The sequence below is a fragment of the Rhizopus delemar genome, genomic scaffold, assembly GCF_000149305.1.
Source record: "Rhizopus delemar RA 99-880 supercont3.3 genomic scaffold, whole genome shotgun sequence".
Taxonomy (NCBI): Eukaryota; Fungi; Mucoromycota; class Mucoromycetes; order Mucorales; family Rhizopodaceae; genus Rhizopus; species Rhizopus delemar.
Genome location: NW_027137829.1, coordinates 945,816 through 970,808, shown reverse-complemented (window position 1 = coordinate 970,808; position 24,993 = coordinate 945,816). Strand labels below are relative to the sequence as shown.

The window sequence follows — 24,993 nt, the reverse complement described above, 5'->3', positions numbered from 1 at the left end:
TGTTCTTTTTCAAGAATATTTATAGCATCGATTATATGTTGTAGCTTGTTAGTACTTGGGATTTGGATTGTATTAAAGTGACGTAGATTTGTTTAGTTTGAGGTTTGAAGCCTCGAATGACTTGAGTTTAGTTAACTTGATTGAACGTTTAATAGCTCTTTTGATAGAGTGATTTGACTTTGAATACTGAGGGTTCTTGCTTTTGATTTTCATTTTTATCTGACAGTTTATAGAAGACAAAATATGCTCGCGATAAAGCCTTTCTTTTAGGAAAATGCTACACAAATCTCTTTTGTATGTCATACCTAATCCAATATTGACATGTCCAACCTTCTATGGTTCAGTCAAGGGGGTTAAATGCCCAGTCCAATCGCTTTTGTCTGTTTCTTTCACTGAACAATAGTTTTTGAGACTTTACAAAAGAGATTAAATCAGACCTACGCAACGATCCTCAAGCTGTTTGGGATGATTTAGTCTTTTGCAAGTCATTTTCAAATATCTTCCTGGCTTCTACAACATTCTCTTTACCTTTAATGGTTAATATTCGGACTAAATACCGACCATCCCTGCTGCTGAGTAATTTATGGGTGTAAAAAAAATGACGAAAAAAGAAAAAGGTACTCTAAATACTGAACAACAAGATACCTTTAAAGTTGGCAAATGATGATAGCCAACCGTTTCGCTTGCATAAAACGCCCAATTTACTTTACAAAGTAACACATGCAATGATTCGACCATCAACTTTTTCAAACCAATGTCTAATTGATGATGGAATCATTGTAAAAGTAAATAAAAAGGTTAGGAAAGAAAAGGGACGTTTTATCTCTCGATCTTTTATAAAAGTTGACAGAAAAATGAATTCGAAACAATGTTTCATTTATTTTTCTTTACTGCTCCATTTTTACCACTTTAAATGATTTGACGACGACACTTTAAAAAAGGATCGCCACTGCTAAAATGCATAAAAAAAGAAACAAGATGAGAGGCAACCTTAAATTGTTGAATAAATCAAACTTTATTAAACATGATAAAAATGGAATTGATATAGTGATTGTGTGTGCACATTGAAACACTCTGATGCCCAAGATGTATTCGTTTATGAGCAAATTTAGAAATTCTAGAATAGAAATCTTGAATACCACTTGGATTGTACGCTTTGTTTCTAAAAAAGAAATAGAATGATTCATTCATTGCTTTTACACCATACTTTGTTATAAAGAAAAAACCAGAGAGGTTGCTGGAGAAACATCCGGTTGAATAAACAATATAAATGAAGAAATAAGATTGACAATCATTTCAATCAACAAGAATAGCAACATGTTTATTATCCTTGCTTCTGTTTCTTTACAAATTTCAATTCACCATTTACATATGCAACCATGCTTATTTGTCTTTTTTAAAGTGGATTTGCATGATTTTTCTTTTTTTCCATTTAATCCCATTTTTTACATTTGGGAAGATGTGGAAAACTACAATGAATTATTCTAATTGGAAGAGAAAAGCATGTTCTGTAAAGAAAACTCCAGAATGTAGTCTTTGATCCCAACAAGATGTCACTTTTAAAATAATGCAATATTCAGAAGAAAGGAATTCATGTTGATATGGTCTGTTTCTATCGGTTGATAAGAAAAAAGAGAGAGAGAGAGAGAAATAGAATTCGATGAGGGATGGATTGTTTCAGCTCAAAAAGAAATAGAGGAGTTGGATGGACTGTCTCTTTTTGTCATGTCTCTATTTGTTATCTTAAATAGTTTCCAAAATAAGTTTGATATGCAAAAAAAAAAAAAAAAAAAAAAAAAAAAAAAAAAAGAGTGACCCTGTTAGAAGAATGACTGAAACAAGACATGACGCCAGTGCCCTGAGAAACATGTATAAAGAGCAAAGAGAAGAATGAATCTTTTTTTTTTCTTTTTGCTTTCTTCTTTATGAATTTACCAAAACAAGAAACATCAAACGACGGTGCGAATCATTTAAATAAATATCCTTCTTCTAGATTAACTGAAGAAGGTCTTGCTGCTGATCGAGTCAAATACAATGTCGGAAAGAGTGGTCTTTCTGGATTCATCAAAAACCCTTATGTATGCTTCACTGCGGTTTTTGCATCTATCGGTGGTGTGCTCTTTGGATGTAAGTCAAAGGGTGTTGAAAGAATTGATGATAACACAATAGACTCTAGATGATCAAGGTGTCATCTCTGGTGTACTCGTCATGCCAGATTTCGTTCAACGATTCCCGATGAGCCCCACACAGACGGGTTTTGTGGTTTCCATTCTAGAACTCGGCGCTTGGGCTGGCGCTTGGATCATTGGATTTTTTGCAGACAGGATTGGTCGAAAATATTCAATTGTTCTATCGACCGTCGTCTTCTTGCTGGGCAGTGCAATTCAAGGTGGTGCACAGAATACAGATTATCTTTTAGCGGGCCGATTTGTGACAGGCATGGCTGTAGGTGCCCTCAGCTTACTTGTGTAGGTATACGGATTGTGATCGTCATCTGACTAATTCTTATGCAGACCGCTCTACCAATCCGAAATTTCCCCTCCTGAACTGCGTGGTTCACTGGTTTCACTTCAACAATTGGCTGTGACGTTTGGTATTTTGATCTCCTTCTGGATCGATTATGGTCTGACGCGCGTGTCCGGTCAAGCCTCATGGCGTGTGCCTCTTTGTATCCAAATCGCCTTTGCTCTCATCCTCGGTTTCGGCATCCTCTTTTTCCCCTTCTCGCCACGTTGGTTGATGGGACAAGGAAGAGAAGAGGAGGCTCTCAAGGTGATATCCAAATTACGTCGTCTTTCTCAAGATCATCCACTGGTCATTGAAGAGTGGAAGGAGATCAAGGTCTCGGTTGAATTCGATCGACAGGTCGAACGAGAACAATACCCACAGTATTTGGATAAGGGTCGAAAGGGTCGCATGATGATCGGACTCATGGGTTATCGTGATCTCTTTCGAAAGGGTATGTTCAATCGCTTGGCTATCGGCAGCTGCATCATGTTCTTTCAACAGTTCTCGGGTATCAATGCCCTCATCTATTATGCCCCCAAGATTTTTCAATCGGTCGGTCTGACAGGTAACTCGGTCGCTCTCTTGGCCACGGGTGTCGTGGGCATCATCAACTTTGTCATGACGATCCCTACCGTCTTCTTGCTGGATATCATCGGTCGAAAGATGGCATTGATGATTGCTTCGATCGTGATGGCGATCTGTATGATCATCGTGGCCATCATCACCGCTCTCTTTCAGTATGATTGGCCAAGTCATACTGGCCAAGCCTGGGTTTCGGTCGCCTTTATCTATCTGTTCATTGCCAACTTTGCTTATGCTTGGGGTCCTATCGCCTGGGTGATTCCTGCTGAAATCTTTCCGTTAAGATCGCGTGCCAAGGCCATGAGTGTGACAACCTCAGCCAATTGGATGTGTAATTTCATTATTGGCCTTATTGTGCCCATCATGCTGCAGAACATTACTTATGGTACTTATATTTTCTTTGCTTGCTTCTTGGTCTTGTCCTTCTTTTTCGTTTGGTTCTTTGTGCCAGGTAAAAAAGAAAAGAAGTCATCCTCCTTTTCTAATCTTTTTTTTTTTTTACTGTAGAAACCAAAGGACGTTCTTTGGAAGAAATGGATGAAATCTTTGGTGGACATTCGGCTGTGCGTGATGCTCAGATATTAAACCAACTGCAAAACCAAATTCATCAATCCACTCTACCTACAAAGACAGAACTTTCTTAAATGTTGTACATATTCTCTACATGTGTTTATAATAATAAAAAAAAACTTTATTAAAAATCAGGGAACTTGTCCCTATAAATGTCATGACATGGGGCACCATAGTGTTCATTTGTCTCTGGATACCTGTCAAAATGACTTGCATCCCCATCTCCTCTTATTTGAGGAATATAAGGAGGTCTGATCTGACGGGTGGCTACCCTATTGAAATCCACACCAAAGAACCACGGATGACGTTTGATGTCATCCGCTCCATTTTTAAGGTTACCATAACGACGTGAGAGATCAGCGGTAATTAAATGTTTTAATAAATCCTTTGCATTGGGATCAAAATAAGAGGGCCAACGAATCTTGCCTTGGATGATCTTTTCATACAACTTGAGATGGTCATCATCGTAAAACGGTGGATAACCTGCCAACATTTCAAAGACTAAAACACCCAAGCTCCACCAATCGACTGCCTTTCCGTACCCTTTCGATTGAATCACTTCTGGAGCTATCGTGTCATGTCAGCAAGCGTCTCAAAGGACCGGTGGGGCCTTACCTAAATAATCGGGTGTACCACACAATGTCCACGTGATATCTGGTACATATTTAGCAAAACCAAAATCTGTAATTTTGATATGTCCAGTGGCGTCCAACAATAGATTTTCAGGTTTCAAGTCTCGATAGATGATGTTTTTGTTGTGAAGGTATTCGAGTGCCAAAGTCACCTCGGTCGCATAAAACTTGGCAACATGGTCAGGAAACCGTTTGCTTTTACGAAGCACACTAAAAAGCTCACCACCAGGGACATAGTCCATGACCATGTACAGATTGGCATCGTCTTGAAATGTACCCCAGAGATTGACCAAGAAAGGATAAGCAACGGATTCCAAAATGTGCTTTTCGTTATTGGTGTGCTCCACCTGCTTTAATCTCACGACTTCAGTCTTCTTTAATACTTTGATGGCATAGTACCGATGGTTATGTTTTGACTGTGACAAGTGAACTCGACCAAACGATCCTGTTCCTAATGTTCTCAGCAGATTAAAGTCATCCAACTTTAATTTTGGTTTGCTTTTGCGCTGATCTATGATGGCTGAATCTTTGTGTCGAACAGTAGTGCTGTTTTTAAATGAAAATTTGCTGCTGCTGCTGCTGCTATCTATTTAAAACATTAATACACACCATCCTTTCCCCTTCAATTCTCTCTCTCTCTTATTACTATTTGTCGCTGTTTCTAATAAGAATGAATATAATACAAAAGCCAATGATCATCATTTATTTTTTTACCTGCTATAGCACCTAATGACGATGCAGCACTGTTTTCTGGTATTCCTGATAATTGATTATCTTCATTTTTATGATTTTTTGCTTTATCAATAATTTTATTAAGAAAAGACATGTTGAAGAAAAGAAAGAAAGAGATCCTCGTCTTTCTCTCTCTCGCTCTCCCTTCTCTTTCTCGCTCCTTCAATAATAGAAAATTACAATTTCCGCATATTTGAAAATCGCTGATATCCAAATAAGGCATAAATAAAGGCTACACAGAAACCAACTTCTTTCCCCTTCTTTTTGAAAGAGGTACATTAGAATGAAAGAAAAAGAACATGATTAAAAACCTTGAAGGTAATTTTAAATACAATCCTACTTACTTGCTGAAAAAAAGGGAAATCTGAATCATATAAAACCAATGACAAACAGGCAATGTGAATCCTGTTCCTTACAAAGCATCTTTCTTGTTGAAAAAAAAAAGTTGAAAATCATGAACCTAGTGCTACATGTTGTACAAAAAAGTTTTTTAATTGCATTGATATTTGTCTTACCTGATTCATCAGCTTCAGGGGAGGGGATTTCTTCACAAAGAGGACGGTGGATCCATCGAAACCACGTAAGAGAGACAGCTCGAGTTGAAATAAAATAGGAGTGACATGTAAGCTACATTAAACTACTTGAGAATTTAAATCCATCGTTTGATAGAGCCTACTTGCTCTCACGTCAATCTCTCTTTGCATCTACGCCCAACCTGGAGGTTGTCATCGGTTGGTTTCAATTCTTTGTTTTTTGTTGCTTTGACCTGTTTTCTTTAGCAGGTTGCGTCTGCATCCTTGGCTCTCCTGAGTTTCATGTCTAACTTGGATAGGAATATGTCAAGGATGCAGTCCTTTTGGACCCATGAATGCAGCAGTGCCTCGTTCTTACCTTTTTTTTTTTTTTTTTTTTTTTTTTTTGGACGACTCAACCACGATGGACGGAAAAAGCGTTGCATTTTCATTGAATGTAAAAAAAACATGTGCTGGCTCCTTTTCATGCAAAAATAAATCAAGGTGTTTTATACAGCAGCCATCTGTCGCATCCTTCATGTAGACAGGTCTTGGCTGATGAAACTTTTGCTCGTTTTTTGATTCTTGTCCCTTTGCTTAAAAAAAAAAGAGTGTGGAGTGCCAATCGCTGTCATTCTAAATTCTTTGGCATGTTAATTCCAAGTCACCCTTAGATAACGAGGACCCTGATGGTGTCAAGAACGCTGATATTGCTTTTGTATTTTCTAATTCTGAATTTGGTGAATACTCTATCACCGTTGATGGTAACGTTGGTGATCGTAACAACTCTTCTTTATGGCACAATGGTGATAACTTGGTATGGACTGTCTTTTTCATGTACTAAGCGCTTGTATTCATCTTCTTTATGAGATCCATGCTGTTGCTGATGCCAACAAGAACACAGTTGTCGTCATTCACTCTGTGGATCCTGTGCTGATGCCTTGGATTGATCATCCTAACATTAAAGCAGTCGTATAGCCCGGTCTTCCTGCTCAAGCATCTGGCAATTCTCTTGCTGATGTCCTTACTGGTAAAGTCAACCCTCTGGTCGTCTTCCCTACACCATCGCCAAAAAGGCCTCTGACTATAATGCCAAGATCGATCCCTCTGCCGAGATTGTCTACAAGGAAAAGCTCCTGATGGGCTACAAGTGGTTTGATGCACAAAACATCACTCCTCAATTCCCATTCGATCATGGCTTGTCGCATACTAACTTTACCTACAGCAATCTGAAGTGAAAGGCCAAGAAGGGTCACAACAACAAAGCAAAGGTGACAGCCTCTGTTGCAGTCAAGAACAGCGGATCCCTTGATGGCGCTGAGGTTGTTCAAGTCTACCTTAACTTTCCTAAAAGTATTGAAGCGCCAGCCAAGGTGCTTATCAAGAAGAGAAAGAAGACAGCCATCAGGTTGAGATCGACTGAGGTTTGAAATGAATGACATCAAGGCCGCTCAGGATGATGGATGATCAAAGAGACGAAACCGAACCCTATTATTCGTACATGAAAAATTCAGAGTGACGAGATACCAAACCAGACCTATTCTTTGATCTTGAGAAATCTCATTCGATAGTCTTTTTTTAAAAAAAAAAAGTGTCCCTGAAAAATGACAGTCTATTTGGTTGGCAGTTGTCTTGAATATTGTTATTTCATCCAAGTGCCGAGCATTCTTAAAAATCAATGATATAAAAAAAAGATAATATGCCCACCTTCTTTTTATTATTTTTAATTTATTATGAAGTTTTTGCTTGCTGCTGCACTCATTACAACCGCTGCTGCTATACCGATCAATCACATGGAGTAAGAAAGGCTGTTTTATCCAAATGAGATGAATTTAACTTACATCTTTTGTAAACACAGGTTGGCCAAACGTGCCCACGCGACCAATGAAGCTGTTCAAACGACCAATACTAAAGACGCACAAGTGGATTGTAAGCTAGAGAAAAGTGAGGGGATGAAAAAAGGGCTGATCTGTTTCTGCTAGTTACTGTGAATGAAAAAACGATGGATGCACTCAATGGTTTTGGTGAGGCCCTTTTAAACATCTTTGATAACAAAAAATGCAACGAAGAAAGCTGTCCGATGGACACGGTCAGCGACTATCTTTCTGAAGCACTGCCAGGCTTGAGTATATTGGCAACCTTACCCGACAGACTTGAGAACCTTGCTCATGACTCTGGTAAAGGAAAAGACGGATCGTCCGAGACGGGCCGTCTTGAAAACATAGATTCTTTCTTTGAAAAAGATTCTGTCGAACGCACGATGCCTCAGATTAATAAGGAAGTGGTCGAAAGCATGATCTCTGCCATCATAGCTCCCATCGTCTCTGCCATCAATAACAATCCAGTGGTCTCTGCTTTTCATAACCCAATGCCCTCCACGGCCGGTGTTCCTTTCATGACAAAGAAGGCGGATACAAACAATCCGAATGGTGTGGTTCAGTTTGCTTCTGCTGCAGGAAGTGTGATAAATGATGCTCATAGGGCAGTGAGTCATGCGTTGAATGGTATTTTTCATTAAATCCTGACTTTTAAGCCTATCAATAAAGTGTTTTTTATAAAAAAGGTTTAGTGTTACACTAGGAATCAAAAAAAGGAGAAGAGAAGACTTTATTAATAACGAGAAAACTCCCACTCGCTCTATCTCTTTGCTGATTTGATTCCCCCAGTGCGTTTTAAATGAGCGAATATCAGGCAATGTTTCACCTATTTTAATCAAGTCACACAAAAGGAGTGTATGAAGAGGGGGCAGAAAGGGGAGGGGAAAAAGCCCAAAAAATCTTTCTTTCTTTTATTTCTCTATTTTCTTTATAAAGCAACAAGTAAAAAAAAAAGTTTATATTTTGAAATATATTTGCTAATCTCTTTTTTTCTTTTTCTTTTTAAAGAATGGCTGAAATTAGAAGAAAGCTTGTTATTGTTGGTGATGGTGCTTGTGGTAAAACTTGTTTATTAATTGTCTTTTCAAAAGGCACTTTTCCTGAAGTAAGAAAGAAAGAAAGAAAAAAAAAAAAATAAAGAGGTTTAATTAACAAGAGATTAGTTTTATGTGCCCACTGTTTTTGAAAACTATGTAGCAGATGTTGATGTTGACGGTAAACGTGTTGAATTAGCATTATGGGATACAGCAGGTATATACATAAATAAATAATAAATACAACAATGCTGAGCTCTCCTTTTTTTTTTATTATTATAGGTCAAGAAGATTATGATCGTCTTCGTCCTCTTTCTTATCCAGACTCACATGTTATCTTGATTTGTTTTGCTGTTGATTCACCCGACTCTTTAGACAACGTCCAAGAAAAGGTAAATAGTTTTGAAAGAGTGTGCAGAATGTAAATTGTTTTGAGTAGTGGATATCAGAAGTACTTCATTTCTGTCAAGGACTTCCTATTGTTTTAGTTGGTTGTAAAAAGGATTTACGTAATGATCCTAATACGATTGAAGAGTTGAGAAGAAACAGCCAAAGACCTGTTAGTTATGAAGAAGGAGCAGCTGTTGCTCAAAAGATTAGCGCATACAAATATTTTGAATGCTCCGCAAAGACAGGAGAAGGTGTCCGTGACGTATTTCAAGAAGCAACTCGTGCTGCTTTAATGGTTAATAAGAAAAAGAAGAAGAGTGGTTGTACTGTGTTGTAGTTGAATAATAAAATATTTTTTTATTTAACCAAATTTAGTTTTTTTTATGCAAAGGATATCATAAATTGTTTTGATTTGAAGCGTGTTACATGAAAATGTAAATTCATAAACAAACCAAAAAAATAATAAAAAAAAACAAAAAAAAAAGCTTTTTCTCCCTTCTTTCTTCTCCTGTTTTTAAAAGAGAAAAAAAAATGAGTTCAAGCCAAGAAGACAATCGATTGATTGTTAAAGAAAGCGTAAGTTTATTCTAATAAACAATTTTTTTTGTTAAATTAATCAATACTATTTTAGGGTATTCAAAAACATATTAGTTTTTGGGATAAAAGAAATAAAGGTTACATTACTCCTATTGATACCATCACTGGTAAGTAGAAATGTTATTTATAGACATAAACTCATTTAGAAAGCATAGGTTTTCTTACACTTGGTTATAACATCATTTTTAGTGTCGCCTTAGGCACATTCACTGGTATCTTTCTATCTGTCTTATCACAAACAAGTTGGATACCAGACCCCTTTTGTCGTTCTTTTGTTCCAAACTTGATTCGGTCAAGAAAACAAACTTCTGGTGTTTATGATGAAGATGGTGTATTTGTACCAGAAAGATTTGAACAGTTGTTTGATAAATACGCAAAAAAGTCAAATGAGTCTATCACGATCACTGAGTTTGTCAAGATGACTAAAGAACAAGAAGAGTTGGGTGGTAACATTAAGGCTTGGTAAGCATCATGTTGTACACAAACAAGTCAATAACGTACAGGAAATAGGGTATTGGGTATGATTGAGTTGTGTACAGCTTATTTTTTTATTGGTCACAGAGGTTGCTTATCTAAAGAAGATGTGAGAGCTGCGTATGATGTGAGTATGCAAACAATAGAATAAACATAAATAAATAATATACGTAATAGGGAACATTGTTTTATCGACTTAAAGATAACAATAGTATCACCCAGCCTGCCAGAAACCCTTATACTCCACTCGCTGGTACTTATCTACTCTCATCCAGAAAGCGTGGCATGCGTTTCATCGAAGATCAGGTGAACACTTTGTTTAGCACTATTTCTATCACAGACTCAAACGTACGTGATTGGGTAAATTATTTACAAGACGTCGCTTTGTCTAGTCTCAAACGTGGTTCGATCATCCAAGGCGTATCTGCTCCTCCTCCTTACAGAAAGACAGAGACCGTGGTGATTGACGAAGAACCTGAAGAAGAAGAACCTCGTCCTTATCTGACAGGTGTAGCTCAATCGGACTTTGTGTCAAATGTGCCTGTTTCTCTTTTAGGAGGCCTTGGTGTAGCCAACCTGTATGAAAGCAACCAGGAAGGTTCAGATCTTTTTCAAAACCTCACAAAGCATGAGGAGGAACCTCAGATCCATATTGCTTCTGATGAGGGGGACGGTGAGATCATGAATCGATTCTTGCGTCATGATGATAATGATACTTTACATCAAGAAAGTTTGACTGGTGTCAAGGATGGTGAAGAGGGTAAGCTGATTCATATTGTATCTGAAAAGATGCAAGAATTTACTACGACGGACGAAGAAGACAGTAGCATGATGCACTCTACAGCTGATGAAGGTAGTCAACATGAAGAACAACATCCTGTTTCAGAATCCACTGCCATGACACCTCCTCCTGATGAAGAAGTACCTATCGTTGTTCCAACTGAAGATAACATGGAAACAGTCAAGAACAAAAAGAAGAATAAAAAGGCAGTAGATCATCCCGAAAATCAAGTGTTACCTGTCACTGAAGAAAATAAGAACGAATGGCCAACTCCTGCTAAAGCTTAAGAAACATGTTTTGGTTTTTATTTAAATAAAAAAAAATTATTCTGTGTTTAAGGTCCTCTTTATCTTGTGGCTACCCTTGGCTGTGATGAGAAAACTAACATAGACATCCTTGAAATGAGCATCAAATGCATCACACCGAATTTTAAACTGTTTCAATCTGAAATGAAGCAGTTTTTCTGCTAAACTTCCTATGAACCACCTGACTTTCCCGAATGATTTCGTCGTATCTTGGTCTGAGGAAAAAAAGGTGGAAAGGTTAGGAATCGATCTCCGGTTGCTGTTCACCTTTCTGACGGTGGTCGATTTACTAAAGATGGCTGATTGTGAAAAACTGGTTGAGCCAGAAGGCAAAGGGATACGTACAGGCTGATCATCATCCTATGTATTTTTGAGTGACAGTGATCCATTGGACTGATTTTGCTATTACCTCTGAGCTGTGTAAGTCGAGATTGGATTCAAATATTTCTTCAACAAAATCCGAAACAGATTCTTTTTCTAATAGTTTATGTCGCGCTTTGGCATCTGCAATACAGCTCTCCATCGTCTCCATCCAGATTTCTTTTTCTAATTCGCTTGTTGCACAGAATTCAAATAGATAGGACTTGTTGCGCAACAGCCAAGGGAAATGCAAGGAAGCTAATAAGCATGTTATGAATCATACCACGACAACTGCTCATTTGAACCTTACAGGGTATGTCAATTGCATCTTCTATTCTGAATTCTCGAATAGGAAACCATTGGTCTGCTTCATACACGTCTGGCTTTTTAGGTTTAACCAAAATCACATAATGTTTAAATAAAGCACAACATACTCTCTTGAATGACTTTTGCTTGGGTAAACAGCGCATGTCAAACGTGCCGATCAGTCGACAGATACCCAAGTGTCTGTACCATTGTTTTGGTATGGACCAATCTGCGTGCAACCTTGACAAGAATATCTCTGTCTTTTCTTCGAGTTCCACCCTGGCCATCCTATCATTAATCTTTTTAGCTACGGCATGAACAGCTTCTTCTGCTGCTGACAAAGCCGTGTGCCCCTTTGTGTTAGGCGTCGTGGTATGTCTTAGAGTTTCTAGGAGTAGTTTGTATCGAAGTAGTCTTTGGAATGGCTATGAAAAGCAGATTAACATCAGCTACTAAAAGTGCCTGTGGTTATTACCATAATCATATAGTCTTTGAACATGAGTTTATTACGCTCTGTGATCACTTGATGAATAAAGTGCATTCTTTCATCTAATTCAGCAAAATCACTATTTATCTCCAACAATCTATTATAGACAGCAATAGCTTTATCTTGATGAACGCAATAAACATAATAGGATTCAAAATAGGTTTTCTATAAAAAAAAATTAAAAAAGACGAAAAGCACAAGAGCGTTCATTTCTTACTGATGCCAGGAAACAATTCGCTGTATACTTTACGCCTCCTTTTTTTCTGTCGAGTCTAATGGCCAATCTTAACGATTCACAAAAGGTGGACTGTTCATCCATCAGGCTATTTCCATTCCTGCAAATAATTCGTTTTTCCTCATGATTTACATAGTTAACAGACCGGATCAGTTCAAAGAAATGCTGTGAAAATCTTTAGCCCATCGGCTCTTTTGAAAACAAGGAAAGGCGACTTACATTACAGAGTGAGTTCAAATCCTGAGCGTAGGAATCTTCTGTAGCCAATAATTCATTCATCACACTGTACCGCTGCTGCAGCCGTTTCTTTTGTTTCTTTTTGATCTTTTTCTCTTCCGTCTTCACCTCTCCAGCTTCTGAAGGCTTTCCTGCTTCTTTCTCGATGCCTTTCTTCTGCTCCGCATTCACAAAACGATCCTGACGTTCAGGCTCTGGACTTTTTACTTCCTCCTCAGGTGCTGGAGGGCCCTTGTCCTCTTGTTCTGCCGTCACTGGGGGTTGCTGAGACGGAGGGTCTGCTGGATTTGTTTCATGGATGCTGCTGGCCACATCAGATACCAGAGGTGCATCCTTCCTTACAATTGGCTCTTGTGCAGCTGGAGAACCTTCGATCAGGATCTGATCGAGATCAATCAGTGAGTTTCTGGATGTCGAAACCTCTTGGTTGGTTTCTACTGTGGGGGATGTCTCCTTTTCTATCATCTTTCGCACGAGATTATCCACGCTGTCGAACACCTCTTCTTCTTCCTCTTTTTCTTCCTTCTCGTCCTCCTCTTCTGACAGGCTCGAATCCGTAGGACGCCTCAGCGTTTGCGTTTCCTGCGCGTGCTCGAGTGCCCTTGCCTGTCGATTTCTAAATTCTGGAAAATCTTGTATGGTGATGTTGTCGTGGATCTGACCAGGTAATCTCGTTCGAAACCTTGTACCTGAAGAAGACGAAGCAAGAAGGGGGTGATCCATGAGGGAAACGAGGGCTAAAGAGCTTTGGAGCATGTCTACTTCTTCTGCAGAGGACAAGGGAGAAGAAGGAGTGGATACCGGATCGCTGTCGTCGACAGAAACCATGCAAGTTCTTGAACGGCTGGGTTCATCCATCGATGCTTGAGAGTCGCTATCCAGCAGTAGGTCTGGTCGATCGCTTCTCTGGAGTGTCACCAAGATTTCCATGTCGTTTTCTTCTCCATGTTCAGGTATGCTATCTATCGCGATGGCTGCCATGCTGAATGCTATGTTGCGTAAAAAGAAAAAAAGAAGTTTAGTATTTTCCAAAAGAGAGGAAAATGATACCAAATATTTTAAAATTTCCTTGTAAACTGACATCACTTTATGTTTTTTCTTCATTTTTGACCTAAAAAAGCAGAAATTTTTTTTTCATCATTTTCATGTGCCTGAAAGATCCTTTGTCACACGCTCTGTCACACACACCGATTTTTTGCATGGATTTGTACAACCTTTCACGGAGTATGAATGTGATGATGACGTAATATATTCTTCTTGAGGCGTGGGCATGCCACACTCGTATTTTTTTTAATCGTCTTACATTATGTCTCAAGCAGCTGTCTTTGGTGTTGCCAATTTTGCAGTAACAACTGCCTCTGCAAAGTCTTCAAAAGAAGCCACTTCTCGTGCTTTAGCGCTTTATAGAAGATGGCAAAAATCGGTAAAAAAAAAAAAAAAATAAAAAAATAAAAAAAATTAACACAGTGACATGCAGGTTCCAGAAATCATGAAGATTCACGAAATCAATTTGCCTACTTCAGCCGTTCGATCCAAAATTCGCGAAGAATTCGAACGTCACAAGTTTGTAGAAAATCTCGAAGTGCGAGATATTTTGTTTGCAAAGGGACAAATGGAATATCAAGAAGTGATGAATGTTTGGAAACAAAACAACCACATTATGAATTATTTTGGTAAAGAAGAGGCACCTGCTAAACCCACGACTTTTTTAGAAAAATTTTATGATGGAAGAGCTTGAGCTTTATTAAACGAGTGCAATGATATCCCAACCGGCGGTGATTCTATTCAAACCTTCTAACCGTAATAAACTCGATTTTAGTTCTTCCTTTGACACATGTTGTTTCAGTGGCTCTCTGCTCATGATCGATAATCGTTTGAACCAAGGAAAGAAGGAGGTATGGTAAAGTAGGGATTTGACGGTTTGCCACTGATCGAGGTGAGTGAGAACAAGGGTGAGTTGGATGAGGTTTGGAAACATGTACTTGAAATGATCCCATGGCAAAGGGTGGCCGAGGGCGATTGTGAGTGATTGTAGTTGAGAAAATGTGTAATAGATACGATGATGGCATAGTTCATGTGAAGGGAAGGTGGGGATATCAAGGGTTTGAAGTGTAGACTGAGATCCAAATAGAGGGAGTAGACATGCCTTTGCCTTAGTGGTGACCTTGTATTCACATGCTGAGTCACGTATGGATAAATGAGTGAGTTGTGTGCTTAAACAGGATAGTGTCTGATAGAGCTGTGCATGAAGCTCAAAGGGTAAACATATTTGGATGACTCGCAAATTATGAGTGGATTTACTGAGAATGTTGAATGTAAGTCTTGATAGTTGCAAATCCAGAACTTGGCATTCAAGCGACTTGAAATTAATGGATTTTTGTTGATTGATAGAGTCAATCAGGTAATCTAGATTTCCTTTGATTTTTGGTTGTATTATTTTTATTGTATTATTCCAATTGGTATTGAAAGATAGCAGCTTTTTGTAATATGAACAAGCTCTAAAATACAATTTAATTCTTTTCATACTTTTCTATGAATTACATACTCTGCAAGTGGGGCTAAATCTAAATAGTTGCCTTGTTTTATATAATAAATAATAATGAATTGTATTTCAGATGGCAGATCAAGAATATACATTTAAAAAGAGAAAGAAGAAGAAGAAGTGGAGGGGCAAGGACATCTCCTTATAAAATGCATAAAAATATATTTTTATTTTTCTGGATTGTATACTTGTTTTAATATCCGATGACTCTCTATTGTTCATTTCAAAATCATCGTTAAATTCTTCCTTTTAGTTCATCCTCTTATCTCAAAAGGAACTTTTCTTATCAGTGGTATGCTGAGTTATTATGTCTATCAACTTAAGGAAAGTGTGTATGAACAAAGAGGTCATTTTGCTTTTGTGTGTGTTCAGTAATGATACATCATTGACCCTAATGTCACGCATACTTTAAAAAACAAGACTCAATGTGTGTGTAGATCAATGCAGATATCACTTCTCCCCCTCACCCTTTTTTTTCCTTTCTTCTTATTTTGGAATTGTTGATTAGCCATTTCAAGAAGATTGCATAGAAAGGGGACCTTATTTTTCCTATTGCAAAGGAGATGTATGACTATGTCTTATAGACTTGTCACAAGGACATTTAAAAGATCCCACAGAATTCTCCTATAAAGACAGACTCAGAATCATTCAGTTCTCTTGTTCAACCAGAGGTCTTGACTTGATCCAGCTTTTGATGAAGGAATCCCTAGAATGGAGTGGATCCCCTTCAGCAAATTGAAGATCCGAACTTGAGTGGAAATCAAGGCATTGTTTTTATTGACATGTTTCTTATCTTTCACAATCTACCATAAAATGCTACTTGCCAATCCAGAGTGACATTCAATAATTATTAATCTGACACAAGGGATCAAAAGATTTCCAATAGAGTCTTCCGATGTCCTGTTAACCCACTGTCGTGCAAGAATCTGGACATGAATCTCTTGTTCTTTATCATCAAATCCTTTCTCGTCTGTGTCAATATTCGGATCCGATTGTATGGCATGAACTTCATGTTTAAAAATGAGGTCAATTGGATATCCTTTGTTTGCTCTTGTAGCTGTTATTTCGCCTTGTGATCTATTGTCAGCGAGTCATTCATCTTGTTCTGGTGTCTTCCTTTTTAACAAAATTCATGATGAATCAAACATATTCGATTCTCAGAATTGTCTACTCTCTTGCTCTCTTGACTTTATAGTCATCCTGAATGAATCCATACGTGGTATACAAGACATTTTCAGTCAAATCTGATATATCACTGCAATACCCATACAGTCGTTCCAAACACCAAAGAGCAGTTTTTTAAAAAAAAGTGCGGCTAATAGATTTTCCCAAAGGGCAGTTTTTACGCTTGGTGAAAATCTTTTTTACTTGTAAAGTAACATTTTATAGTGGCTCATCACGTAAGCACTTCGTAAAGCAATTAACAGAGCGCTGAGCAAATGCTTGCAGATGTTTAGGAGGAACAGAGTTACAAGCTTCAATAATTCGAGTAGCCAAATCCTCAGTAGCTTCGAATGAGCTACGCTTAACCTTATTTTTGACAATTGCCCAAAATTGTTCTATTGGGTTAAGCTCAGGAGAGTAAGGAGGGAGGTAGATACTTTTGTACCCCCTTGCAACTATCATCTTGTCAATTTGATCGGATGTATGGATAGGTGCATTATCCATTACGATGTAGTAGCCCTTTAACTCAGGAAAACAATCCATTTCATCCATGGTTTTTTCAAGAAATCTCAAATAATGATCAGCAACAGTACTCTTTGAAGCTGGCTTCTTGGTTTTAGCTGGCGCTTTTCTTTTGTGATTAGCGAAATCAATTTTGATTCGCTTTGTGCGTTCTTCTTGGGGCTTTCGAAGTTCCATACATATGACAAGCTTGGCAGAGATTGCACCTAACACAGTGTGAGATACAGCTCTGCCAGTAGGAGTAGCTACGACAGCAGGCTTTCCTTTCAATGACCATCCGCTGGGAGGTCTCATATTAATATTGAACCCAGACTCATCGACAAAAATGCAATTTTCCAGGTAACTCATATCCGTTGCAGTCCATTTTTTCACCCAATCCATATGCTCCTGAATCTTAACTGGGCTGTTTCTGGCAGCTGGTTGAGTGGTCAGTTTTTTGAACGAAAGGTTGCACTCAGTCTTCAAAAAATTATGAACCGTGCTCTTCTTCACATTGAGATCTGCAAACTTTTGAGTGAGCGAATCCATTGTGTCCACCACTCGCACTTGCGGATTGTCGTCATAAAAGTTGAGAAGGTAAAGCTTGTGCTTATTATTTAATTGTGGTTTTTCCCTGTTGATCAAATTGGTCTGTTTTTCCAAGATATTCCAGTCTTTATCCTGCTTAAGTCTTTTGACCCATTTTTGTGCCGTTCGTTTCTTAATATCACCTGCTAATCGTCCAGATTTGACGGCCTTGAATAGCTTAATTCTATTGAAATATACAAATAAAAGTCTTTACTCGTTTGAATATCTATTATAAACCTTTATCTGTTTTTAACCGTGTCGGCAACTTCCTCCATAGTGGCGACCAATTCTTCTTTAGCATGTTCTTGTTCATCTACCTGCATCTCGCAGTACTGTCTTATACGTGTCAAAGTTGTTAGATGAAATGGTGTAGTTTCTTCGCCCCAATCCACGGCGTCATTGCCTTGCTCATCAACTATTCTACCCTATCCATCTTCAGAATAAAAGCGCGTAGTCATTTTCAGTAAAAAGTTAAAAATAAAGAAATAAAAAAAGAGTAAAAACTGCCCTTTGGAATAAAAAAAACCGCCTCTTGGAAAAATTAAAACCGCCCTTTGGCATTGTAACGACTGTAAAATTCAAAAACCCAAAAACATAAGTGACTTTATTTTGAAGTCTCCAATAAACAGTTAAGATTTCTTTTGCTCCTTATAAAAAAAAAGAGTACCATACTTCCTTTTCTTTGAGATAGTTTCCTAAAAAAAAAAAAAAAAAAAAACTTTTTTTTTATACCCCTTGGGGGAACGGGAAACCCCTCCAAGGTTGGCCAAAAACCGGGTTTTTTTTGGGTTTCCCCGGGGGGGGGGGGGCCAATTTTTTGGTTTTTTTTCCGCCCCTTTTTGGGGGCCGGGTTTTTTTTTTTTTTTTTTTTTTTTTTGACGTTTTGGTCAGGATTCTTGGTCTAAGAGAGAGCTAGTCTACTTAGAAATAATAAATTTCATACAATATGTTTAGCCTAAGAAAACACTCAAGTGCTAAGTAATGTATATAACGTATATAGATCCGATATAGAGTTTAAATTAGGGACATAATTTTTATTTATGGAAACAAGCGAACCATTGAATGGATTTTAATGATGCATTATAAATGATGCCAGAATCAATATTAAGCCAAGATTAATTAGATGGCTTGTAAAAACCGACTGATTGCCAGTGGTTCAGATACTTGCTGAATAACTTGGAATCAACAACTGGAGACTTGGCAAGAATGGGTGCAAGTTTACAAGTCTTCTTTGTTTGCCATATTGGCATCTTGAAATCTTTCTTGAAGCTGTCTTCATAAAAGGACATAAGACGGAACGCTGGGTTGGTATCATCTTTTGAAAGTGTATCCACCCATTCAACTGGTTCAACTACATCAAACTTCATGCCACAGGATTTCATAGCATTGAGGATATCTGTCCAGTTTTCATGATGAGGGTTGACAATGTGATAAACAGAGCTCTCTATGTTGGCAGAGAAATGGGCAGTACGAAGCATGATATCAACAATAGCACTAGAAGCATAGTCCACTGGTATCCAATCAATCACTGTGGAAAGCTTGGGCATCTTGCGCATCAGTGAACCAGCAACAAACAACAATGGGTATTGCTCAGAAGTATTCCAGACACCGCTTTCAGAGTCGCCAGAGACTTGGCCGACACGCTCTATATAACAGGGGAAATTTTTTTCTTTCATAAGATAGCCGAGAAAAATTTCGCAAACAAACTTGGATTGAGCGTAACCCATAGGCATAGTAGCATGAGAGTCAAATGGTAAAGGCTTTTCTTCAATTTCGGAACCCAAAGCAGCGCTGGCACTCACGCTAGAAATGAAATGGACATGCATTGGGTTGACTTCGCGATAAGCAAACTTGAGCAAGTTGTAGAAGGGAGCAATACATTCCTTGTCATAATGGTCGATAGTCATATTAAAATCCAAAAGCCAAGCACAATGTTGGACAATTGTGATTTCCTCCTTGAGTTGCTCGTAACGTTCTTTAGTCAAACCCAGGTACTGTTCAGTCAAACGCATCGGCAAGACCTCAATCCTTTCAGTTTCTAATAAAGAAGAATCAAGATGGCGAGATGTAAACGCATTCACTAACCGGGTGTGAAGTTCAGTCTCTTTATCGCGGATTAAACAATAAACCTTTTTGACTGTAGCATCTTTTAACAGATCACGAAGCATAAAAGAGCCAAGAGAGCCAGTAGCTCCAGTGAGTAATACGACCTTCTCCTTTTTTTCTGCTTCATAGTCATTTTTAGTTACTGAAAAGTCCTTGTTGGCCCGCTCGAGATAAGACTTGGCTAATTCTTGAGCTTGCTGATAGCGCATCTCTACCAATTCGGCAGCGTCAATTTGACTGTCAGATAATAGAGCCTGTCGCATGGATGATATAGTGGAGTTTTGGAACAAAAAGTTTTGAGGGACATTCTTAAATTGCTTTGCGATAACATTTCGCAGTTGAATTGCGGTTAAGGAATTGAGTCCTAAATCAAACACTGATCTCTCATGATCATTAAAGGCAAACTCTGGCATATGTAGCACGTCAGCGATACTCTTGACCAAGAAGGACTCGGTTTGTTTAGCTGACCAGGATGAACTGTCACTACTGGAATTATAAACAGGGCCCTCGAGAAAATCCTTGTACATTTTCTCAACCAAGCCAGCATACATAGCTTCAGCTTTCTTGCGGATTACAGTTCCTTTGTCAGTAGAAGGCAAAGTCTTGTCGAAAGGAAGGATCTTGACCATTTGGGGTAAAATAGTACTATGACTAGGACATTCTTTGTTGGTATCCTCTACAGCTTCATAAACAAGAGAAATTATTTCTTCAGGACCATAGCTCATAGCATAATCCATATCTATTTCAATAAGGGCTGCAGTACATTGGCGGGCATGGCCCAAAACAGCAACTTGCTTGACTATAGTACTTTGACGAATGGTATTTTCCATTGGTACAGGATTTGTCTTTTCACCATTCTCCATAACTAAAATGTCATCTCGTCTACCTACGTAGTTGAAATATCCTGGATGCTCAGAATCTTCTAAAAATAGATCATTACTGTTGAACCCGCCATCTTCACGGTTTGATACATTAAGAGCTAGAGTAGGACTATCAGAACGGATATAGAGATGCTTGTATCCTTCATCTGTATCCTCAAAGATGAAGTAGGATTGGCCACTACGATCATTCCAGATAGGACGAAGCGAGTACCAATTTTTACATCTAGGATCGAAGTTGGCAAACATACCAACACTCATTTCAGTGGTACCATAAACGTTACGGATGTTGATATTGTGTTTCTGAAGCCAATCGCCTGTCTCGCGTTTGAGAGAAGCGCCAGCAAATATAGCAAATTTGAGATTTTGAGCTGCTGAAAATTCATTGGTTTCTTTCAAATGAGGAACCATTTGTTCAAAAATAAGAGGAGGGGCGGCCATCAAAGTACAATTGTTTTGCTTCAGAGCATAAGTGATTTCGTTTTGAGAAGGGGGAAGCTTCTCCAAAAAGACAACGCTTGCACCAGCATAAACAACAGAGAATGTACAGGCAAATCCAAATCCATGAAAGCTAGTGATGTGTTAGCATAACTTAGCTTGGGCTTACTGTTCCATAAAACTTACAGAGGTACACAAATAAGGAAAACATCGCTTTGTTTAACTAAATCTAAGTGAGGATTTTGTTCTTTGCAAAGCTTGAAGACACCACAGATATTAAGAATATATCTGTTAGTGAGATATATAGGTTTAGGGTAGTTGGTAGAACCAGAACTAAAATAAAGAATCAGTAAAGCTTCACAGTATTATTTAGGAGAGGAGAAGCATACCTATGAATAATCAATGCAGGTTTATCGAGATCCTTTTCAGTAAAAGATGTGTCAATGAATTCATTCTGTCTATCATTGAGAGGCTGATTCAACAAAGCTTCAATATCAAAAGGATTGACAACAATGAGACTAACTCCTTCAATCTTGACAGAAGCGCTCTTAGCAATGGCTTCATATTTTGGTGAGGTAAAGAACACTTTAGAATTTGTTTTCTCCAGTAAGTTAACGATAGCTGCTTCGGAATTACGGGGAGACACAGCAAGTAAAGTAAAGCGTAATTTCATCAGGGCAATCATAGTAAGTAGGTAATCTATACTACGATCGCTTATGTAAGAGATCACACCAGAGCCTTCCACTTGTTTTGCCCATTCGCAAGCCAAATTAGTAGTGATATGATCGACTTGTGAGTAAGTTAAGGTCTTGAAACCCTTGTTTACTTGATAGCGAACAAATACATTATCAGCATAGAGTTTACTTTGTATTTTTATGAAATTAACAAAGGCTTTATAATAGTCTATGGCGGATTGATCTGAAATAGATTGGGTTGCTGAAGGCATTTAAATGAATATTATGCGTAAAGATGAATGAGATAGTAAAGTAGCAGAATTTGCTAGCTTTATATATCCTTTTTTACGCGTAAAGTATTTTCAGAAACTTTGATTTTTACACGTAAAGTATTTCTAGAAACCTTGATTAATTATCGAGAAACTGTATATCGTCTCGGTTGAATATTTTATGAACGAAGACCTTAGAAAAGGGAAAATATTTAAGACAAACTCATCTTCTGTACTTTTCGTGTTACACGATGTAATGCTGTGTGATGAATATTTTTTTGGCTTCTTTAGATAAACTCATACAAGCTGATCAACATTTTGCTTTTGTTTGAATATAGCTTCAAGCTTAATATTAACATAGTAAGCTGGACATAGTTTTGAATATAAATTGATTAAAAGTATGAATTTTTTTGAAGAATGGGCTATATTTGAGATTCAAATACATGGAAGGTTCTTTATCCATTTTAGGTCATTTTATGATGCTTTTCATTCTTTTCCGTATTTTACGAGCCTTTTTCTAAAGCCCTGTGCTTATTTATTAAAAGAATTTTGCATATGAACTTTTTCTTAGTTCATTTGATATATACGACAGTCTTTCTGTCCTTATAAAAGTAAAGAAAATCTGTTCACAAAATGAATATCAGATCTATTAATCTTGGAAAAATGTTTAAAGCAAAACTATCTAATGATTTAATGTATGATAAATATTCTTAATTTCAAAAGCGACAACCGTGATTATGCCTCTTGATACTTTATTGCCACTTTTACGGATAAATTATTAAAGGTTAATTATTCTATCATTAAATAGTTACATCAGTACATGTAATAAGCTCATTTAAACATTAGTGATTAGATGATCAAATGTAGTGATAAGTTCATATGAATCGTTACGGTTACTATGAAACAAAAAATTTAATAGTCAATAATCTCACATTAAGATTTCCAGTGAATAAACACGATGACAGTATCTAAATTACTTTTGCATTTTCTGATTATAACATTTTGACTAGAGCAAAAAACCTATAAAGCTTATGATCCTAATGATAAGTTATGCTATAATTTCTTTACTCAGTTTTAATTAACATGTTCGACTTGTTATTTCTTTATTAAAAACCTCTTTTAGTGAGTGAAGATGGTGCTTTAATATATCTTTCAATATGCGCGTACTTGCTTGTTTTTTATAGCAATTCTAGTGTCTACTAATCCAAATTTCTGCATTTTTTTGTAATCTTTTCATATAATTCACTACAAGAACTATATGCCAAGAGCTTTCCGTTGATATAAAAACTATATAGGTTTACAATTCACATTCTTAAGAAATCGAGTAACATATTAGTGATTGCAAGGCCAATCACATAATCTTTTCTGTGTTACTCTTGCTTTTACGTTTGTATTATATTTATGAAGTAGGATGCTTTAATTGCTTTTTCATTTACCCGTAACGGTTTTTTTTTTTTTTTTTTTTTTTTTTTTTTTTTTTTTTTGATACAATGCTTTACTTCCGATTCACTAATTGGAGATGATACCCGTCTTAGGTCAAAAATTCAGATATCTGTAAAAGATTGCAGCTATTAACATGTCCAAAAGACAAGAAAGATAAGTTAGAAATCCTAAGCATAGCCCAGAATAATGTTAGTAATGTTTTTTGCAAACAAAGCATTATGGACGTAATACGTAGAAGACAAAGGAAAAACCATAAGGAATGAAAGATTAACATCTATTAGAGGATGAACGTGTTATTTTTCAGTCGAAACCATAAAGTTTGCTGCTTGTTATGGCTATGATTTGTAACGCTGAAAATGTCATAATTAGACTCCTACATAATCTATCGATGAACTCAGTAAATCTTTATCCAGACTTTCTTGATTTGTTTTTATCACATCACCTTCATTATTTACTGCAAGAATATCTATTCTCAATTAGCTTTTCTCAGCAATATAACTTCTTATCTTGGTTGTAGTCCTCAAATTATTTCCTCAAACAAGAAACATATTATGATACTTAGTTATTAATATAGAATATACTAGATTAGCCATAGAAGTAAATGAAGCATTATCAAGTTAATCAGAAAAGATAAAAAAAGGTAAAAGAAAAGGCGGCTTCAAATATACCCAAGAGCATACAACAAAGCTAATTAACAAATCCACGTTAATAGAACATTATTACTTTCCCATTCTCTCCTTTTGACCTGACTTTACTTTAATTAAAGCTAATTTGTAAACTGTTATGCCAATGCTGAGGTTGAACGGTTTAAAATTCTTCTCTTTGATGGTTAACGAATATAAAAAATAAAGGATAAACTGAACATCATTATCGGTAAATAACTTTTAGTTTCACTAATGATTAGACTACTGAGCTAGTTAATAGTTGTATACATATTAATGAATATCCTCCTTAATACTACAGATGGCTTAAATTCATTGTTTTCAGGAGTAAATAGCAAAGATAGCATGTTAAAGACGTTTTATTGGGCCTTCATCTGAATGTAAAGTCTCCAAAGGTAGTAAATGTAATTTTTTTTTTTTAAAAAAAAAAAAGAAAAAAAAAAAGCTTTGACTATCAAAGGATTATTTCCAAAGTCCCCCTTTTTGTCTTTGACCTTGAAAGCTAGAAGCAAGCAATTGAAATTCAAAAAAAAAAAAAAAAAAAAAAAAAAAAAAAAAAAACCAAAGGGACTCAGGGATATATGCATTTAAAAAAAAAAAACCATTTCTAAATCTTCATATCAACGTCAAATTTAATGGACTTTTGAATAAAACTGTTATTATGACTAATTATTTCACATCAGAATTGTTTATTGAACTCCATGTGCATGGAAAGCTATGTATTATCTGAATACCCGTTTTCTTGTCATTGATATCATCTTCTTCACTTCCTCCCATATCTTTTTTTACCCTTGATCCCCAAATGGGTTTTTAGCTTCCATTCAACTTTTTATTGATCTGACCAGGACGAAAACGATGCAATAGTAGACATCATGCGCTCAAAGTGGTCATTAATTTTTTATAAATAAAAGTCAAAATTTAAACGTACTTGTGATCTCTACCCCAAAAAAATAAAAATAAAGACCTAAAGCTGTTCTGTCAACTTGAGCTCTATCCGACACTTTACTCTTGATCAAACATCTCTTTGTTTGAGCTTAATGTAGTTGCAGCTTTTGGATTTAGAATAGATTGTACTTTAATGGGTTTATAATACATTGTTGGATATGAAA

General features: G+C 37.0%; 10 protein-coding genes across 10 annotated transcripts; 6 read left to right on the top strand and 4 right to left on the bottom strand.

The window, feature by feature from the left end:
- Positions 1-1,925: 1,925 nt before the first annotated feature.
- Positions 1,926-3,734, top strand: RO3G_04576 (uncharacterized protein; the record flags this gene model as incomplete). The annotated part of the gene is made up of 4 exons (XM_067659166.1): positions 1,926-2,127; positions 2,177-2,468; positions 2,514-3,541; positions 3,598-3,734. 4 exons carry the CDS (start codon positions 1,926-1,928, stop codon positions 3,732-3,734), a joined length of 1,659 nt encoding a protein of 552 aa, XP_067515267.1.
- A 105-nt stretch (positions 3,735-3,839) lies between these two features.
- Positions 3,840-5,118, bottom strand: RO3G_04575 (uncharacterized protein; the record flags this gene model as incomplete). The annotated part of the gene is made up of 5 exons (XM_067659165.1): positions 3,840-3,857; positions 3,932-4,227; positions 4,276-4,878; positions 4,939-4,953; positions 5,007-5,118. The coding sequence occupies 5 exons, from the start codon at positions 5,116-5,118 to the stop codon at positions 3,840-3,842; spliced, it is 1,044 nt and encodes a 347-aa protein (XP_067515266.1).
- Positions 5,119-6,355: 1,237 nt separating this feature from the next.
- On the top strand, positions 6,356-6,774 carry RO3G_04574 (uncharacterized protein; the record flags this gene model as incomplete). The annotated part of the gene is made up of 2 exons (XM_067659164.1): positions 6,356-6,508; positions 6,613-6,774. The coding sequence occupies 2 exons, from the start codon at positions 6,356-6,358 to the stop codon at positions 6,772-6,774; spliced, it is 315 nt and encodes a 104-aa protein (XP_067515265.1).
- A 495-nt stretch (positions 6,775-7,269) lies between these two features.
- RO3G_04573 (uncharacterized protein) lies at positions 7,270-8,054 on the top strand (the record flags this gene model as incomplete). Its single annotated transcript, XM_067659163.1, has 3 exons — positions 7,270-7,334; positions 7,395-7,465; positions 7,519-8,054. 3 exons carry the CDS (start codon positions 7,270-7,272, stop codon positions 8,052-8,054), a joined length of 672 nt encoding a protein of 223 aa, XP_067515264.1.
- A 368-nt stretch (positions 8,055-8,422) lies between these two features.
- Positions 8,423-9,174, top strand: RO3G_04572 (GTP-binding protein rho1; the record flags this gene model as incomplete). Its single annotated transcript, XM_067659162.1, has 4 exons — positions 8,423-8,518; positions 8,577-8,664; positions 8,730-8,839; positions 8,887-9,174. The coding sequence occupies 4 exons, from the start codon at positions 8,423-8,425 to the stop codon at positions 9,172-9,174; spliced, it is 582 nt and encodes a 193-aa protein (XP_067515263.1).
- Positions 9,175-9,954: 780 nt separating this feature from the next.
- On the top strand, positions 9,955-10,976 carry RO3G_04571 (uncharacterized protein; the record flags this gene model as incomplete). Its single annotated transcript, XM_067659161.1, has 2 exons — positions 9,955-10,028; positions 10,121-10,976. The coding sequence occupies 2 exons, from the start codon at positions 9,955-9,957 to the stop codon at positions 10,974-10,976; spliced, it is 930 nt and encodes a 309-aa protein (XP_067515262.1).
- A 1,044-nt stretch (positions 10,977-12,020) lies between these two features.
- Positions 12,021-13,600, bottom strand: RO3G_04570 (uncharacterized protein; the record flags this gene model as incomplete). Its single annotated transcript, XM_067659160.1, has 4 exons — positions 12,021-12,085; positions 12,171-12,312; positions 12,365-12,482; positions 12,672-13,600. The coding sequence occupies 4 exons, from the start codon at positions 13,598-13,600 to the stop codon at positions 12,021-12,023; spliced, it is 1,254 nt and encodes a 417-aa protein (XP_067515261.1).
- Positions 13,601-13,925: 325 nt separating this feature from the next.
- Positions 13,926-14,357, top strand: RO3G_04569 (uncharacterized protein; the record flags this gene model as incomplete). The annotated part of the gene is made up of 2 exons (XM_067659159.1): positions 13,926-14,042; positions 14,097-14,357. The coding sequence occupies 2 exons, from the start codon at positions 13,926-13,928 to the stop codon at positions 14,355-14,357; spliced, it is 378 nt and encodes a 125-aa protein (XP_067515260.1).
- A 2,187-nt stretch (positions 14,358-16,544) lies between these two features.
- Positions 16,545-17,727, bottom strand: RO3G_04568 (uncharacterized protein; the record flags this gene model as incomplete). The annotated part of the gene is made up of 2 exons (XM_067659158.1): positions 16,545-17,598; positions 17,669-17,727. 2 exons carry the CDS (start codon positions 17,725-17,727, stop codon positions 16,545-16,547), a joined length of 1,113 nt encoding a protein of 370 aa, XP_067515259.1.
- Positions 17,728-18,529: 802 nt separating this feature from the next.
- RO3G_04567 (uncharacterized protein) lies at positions 18,530-21,782 on the bottom strand (the record flags this gene model as incomplete). Its single annotated transcript, XM_067659157.1, has 3 exons — positions 18,530-20,969; positions 21,023-21,169; positions 21,226-21,782. 3 exons carry the CDS (start codon positions 21,780-21,782, stop codon positions 18,530-18,532), a joined length of 3,144 nt encoding a protein of 1,047 aa, XP_067515258.1.
- Positions 21,783-24,993: the final 3,211 nt, after the last annotated feature.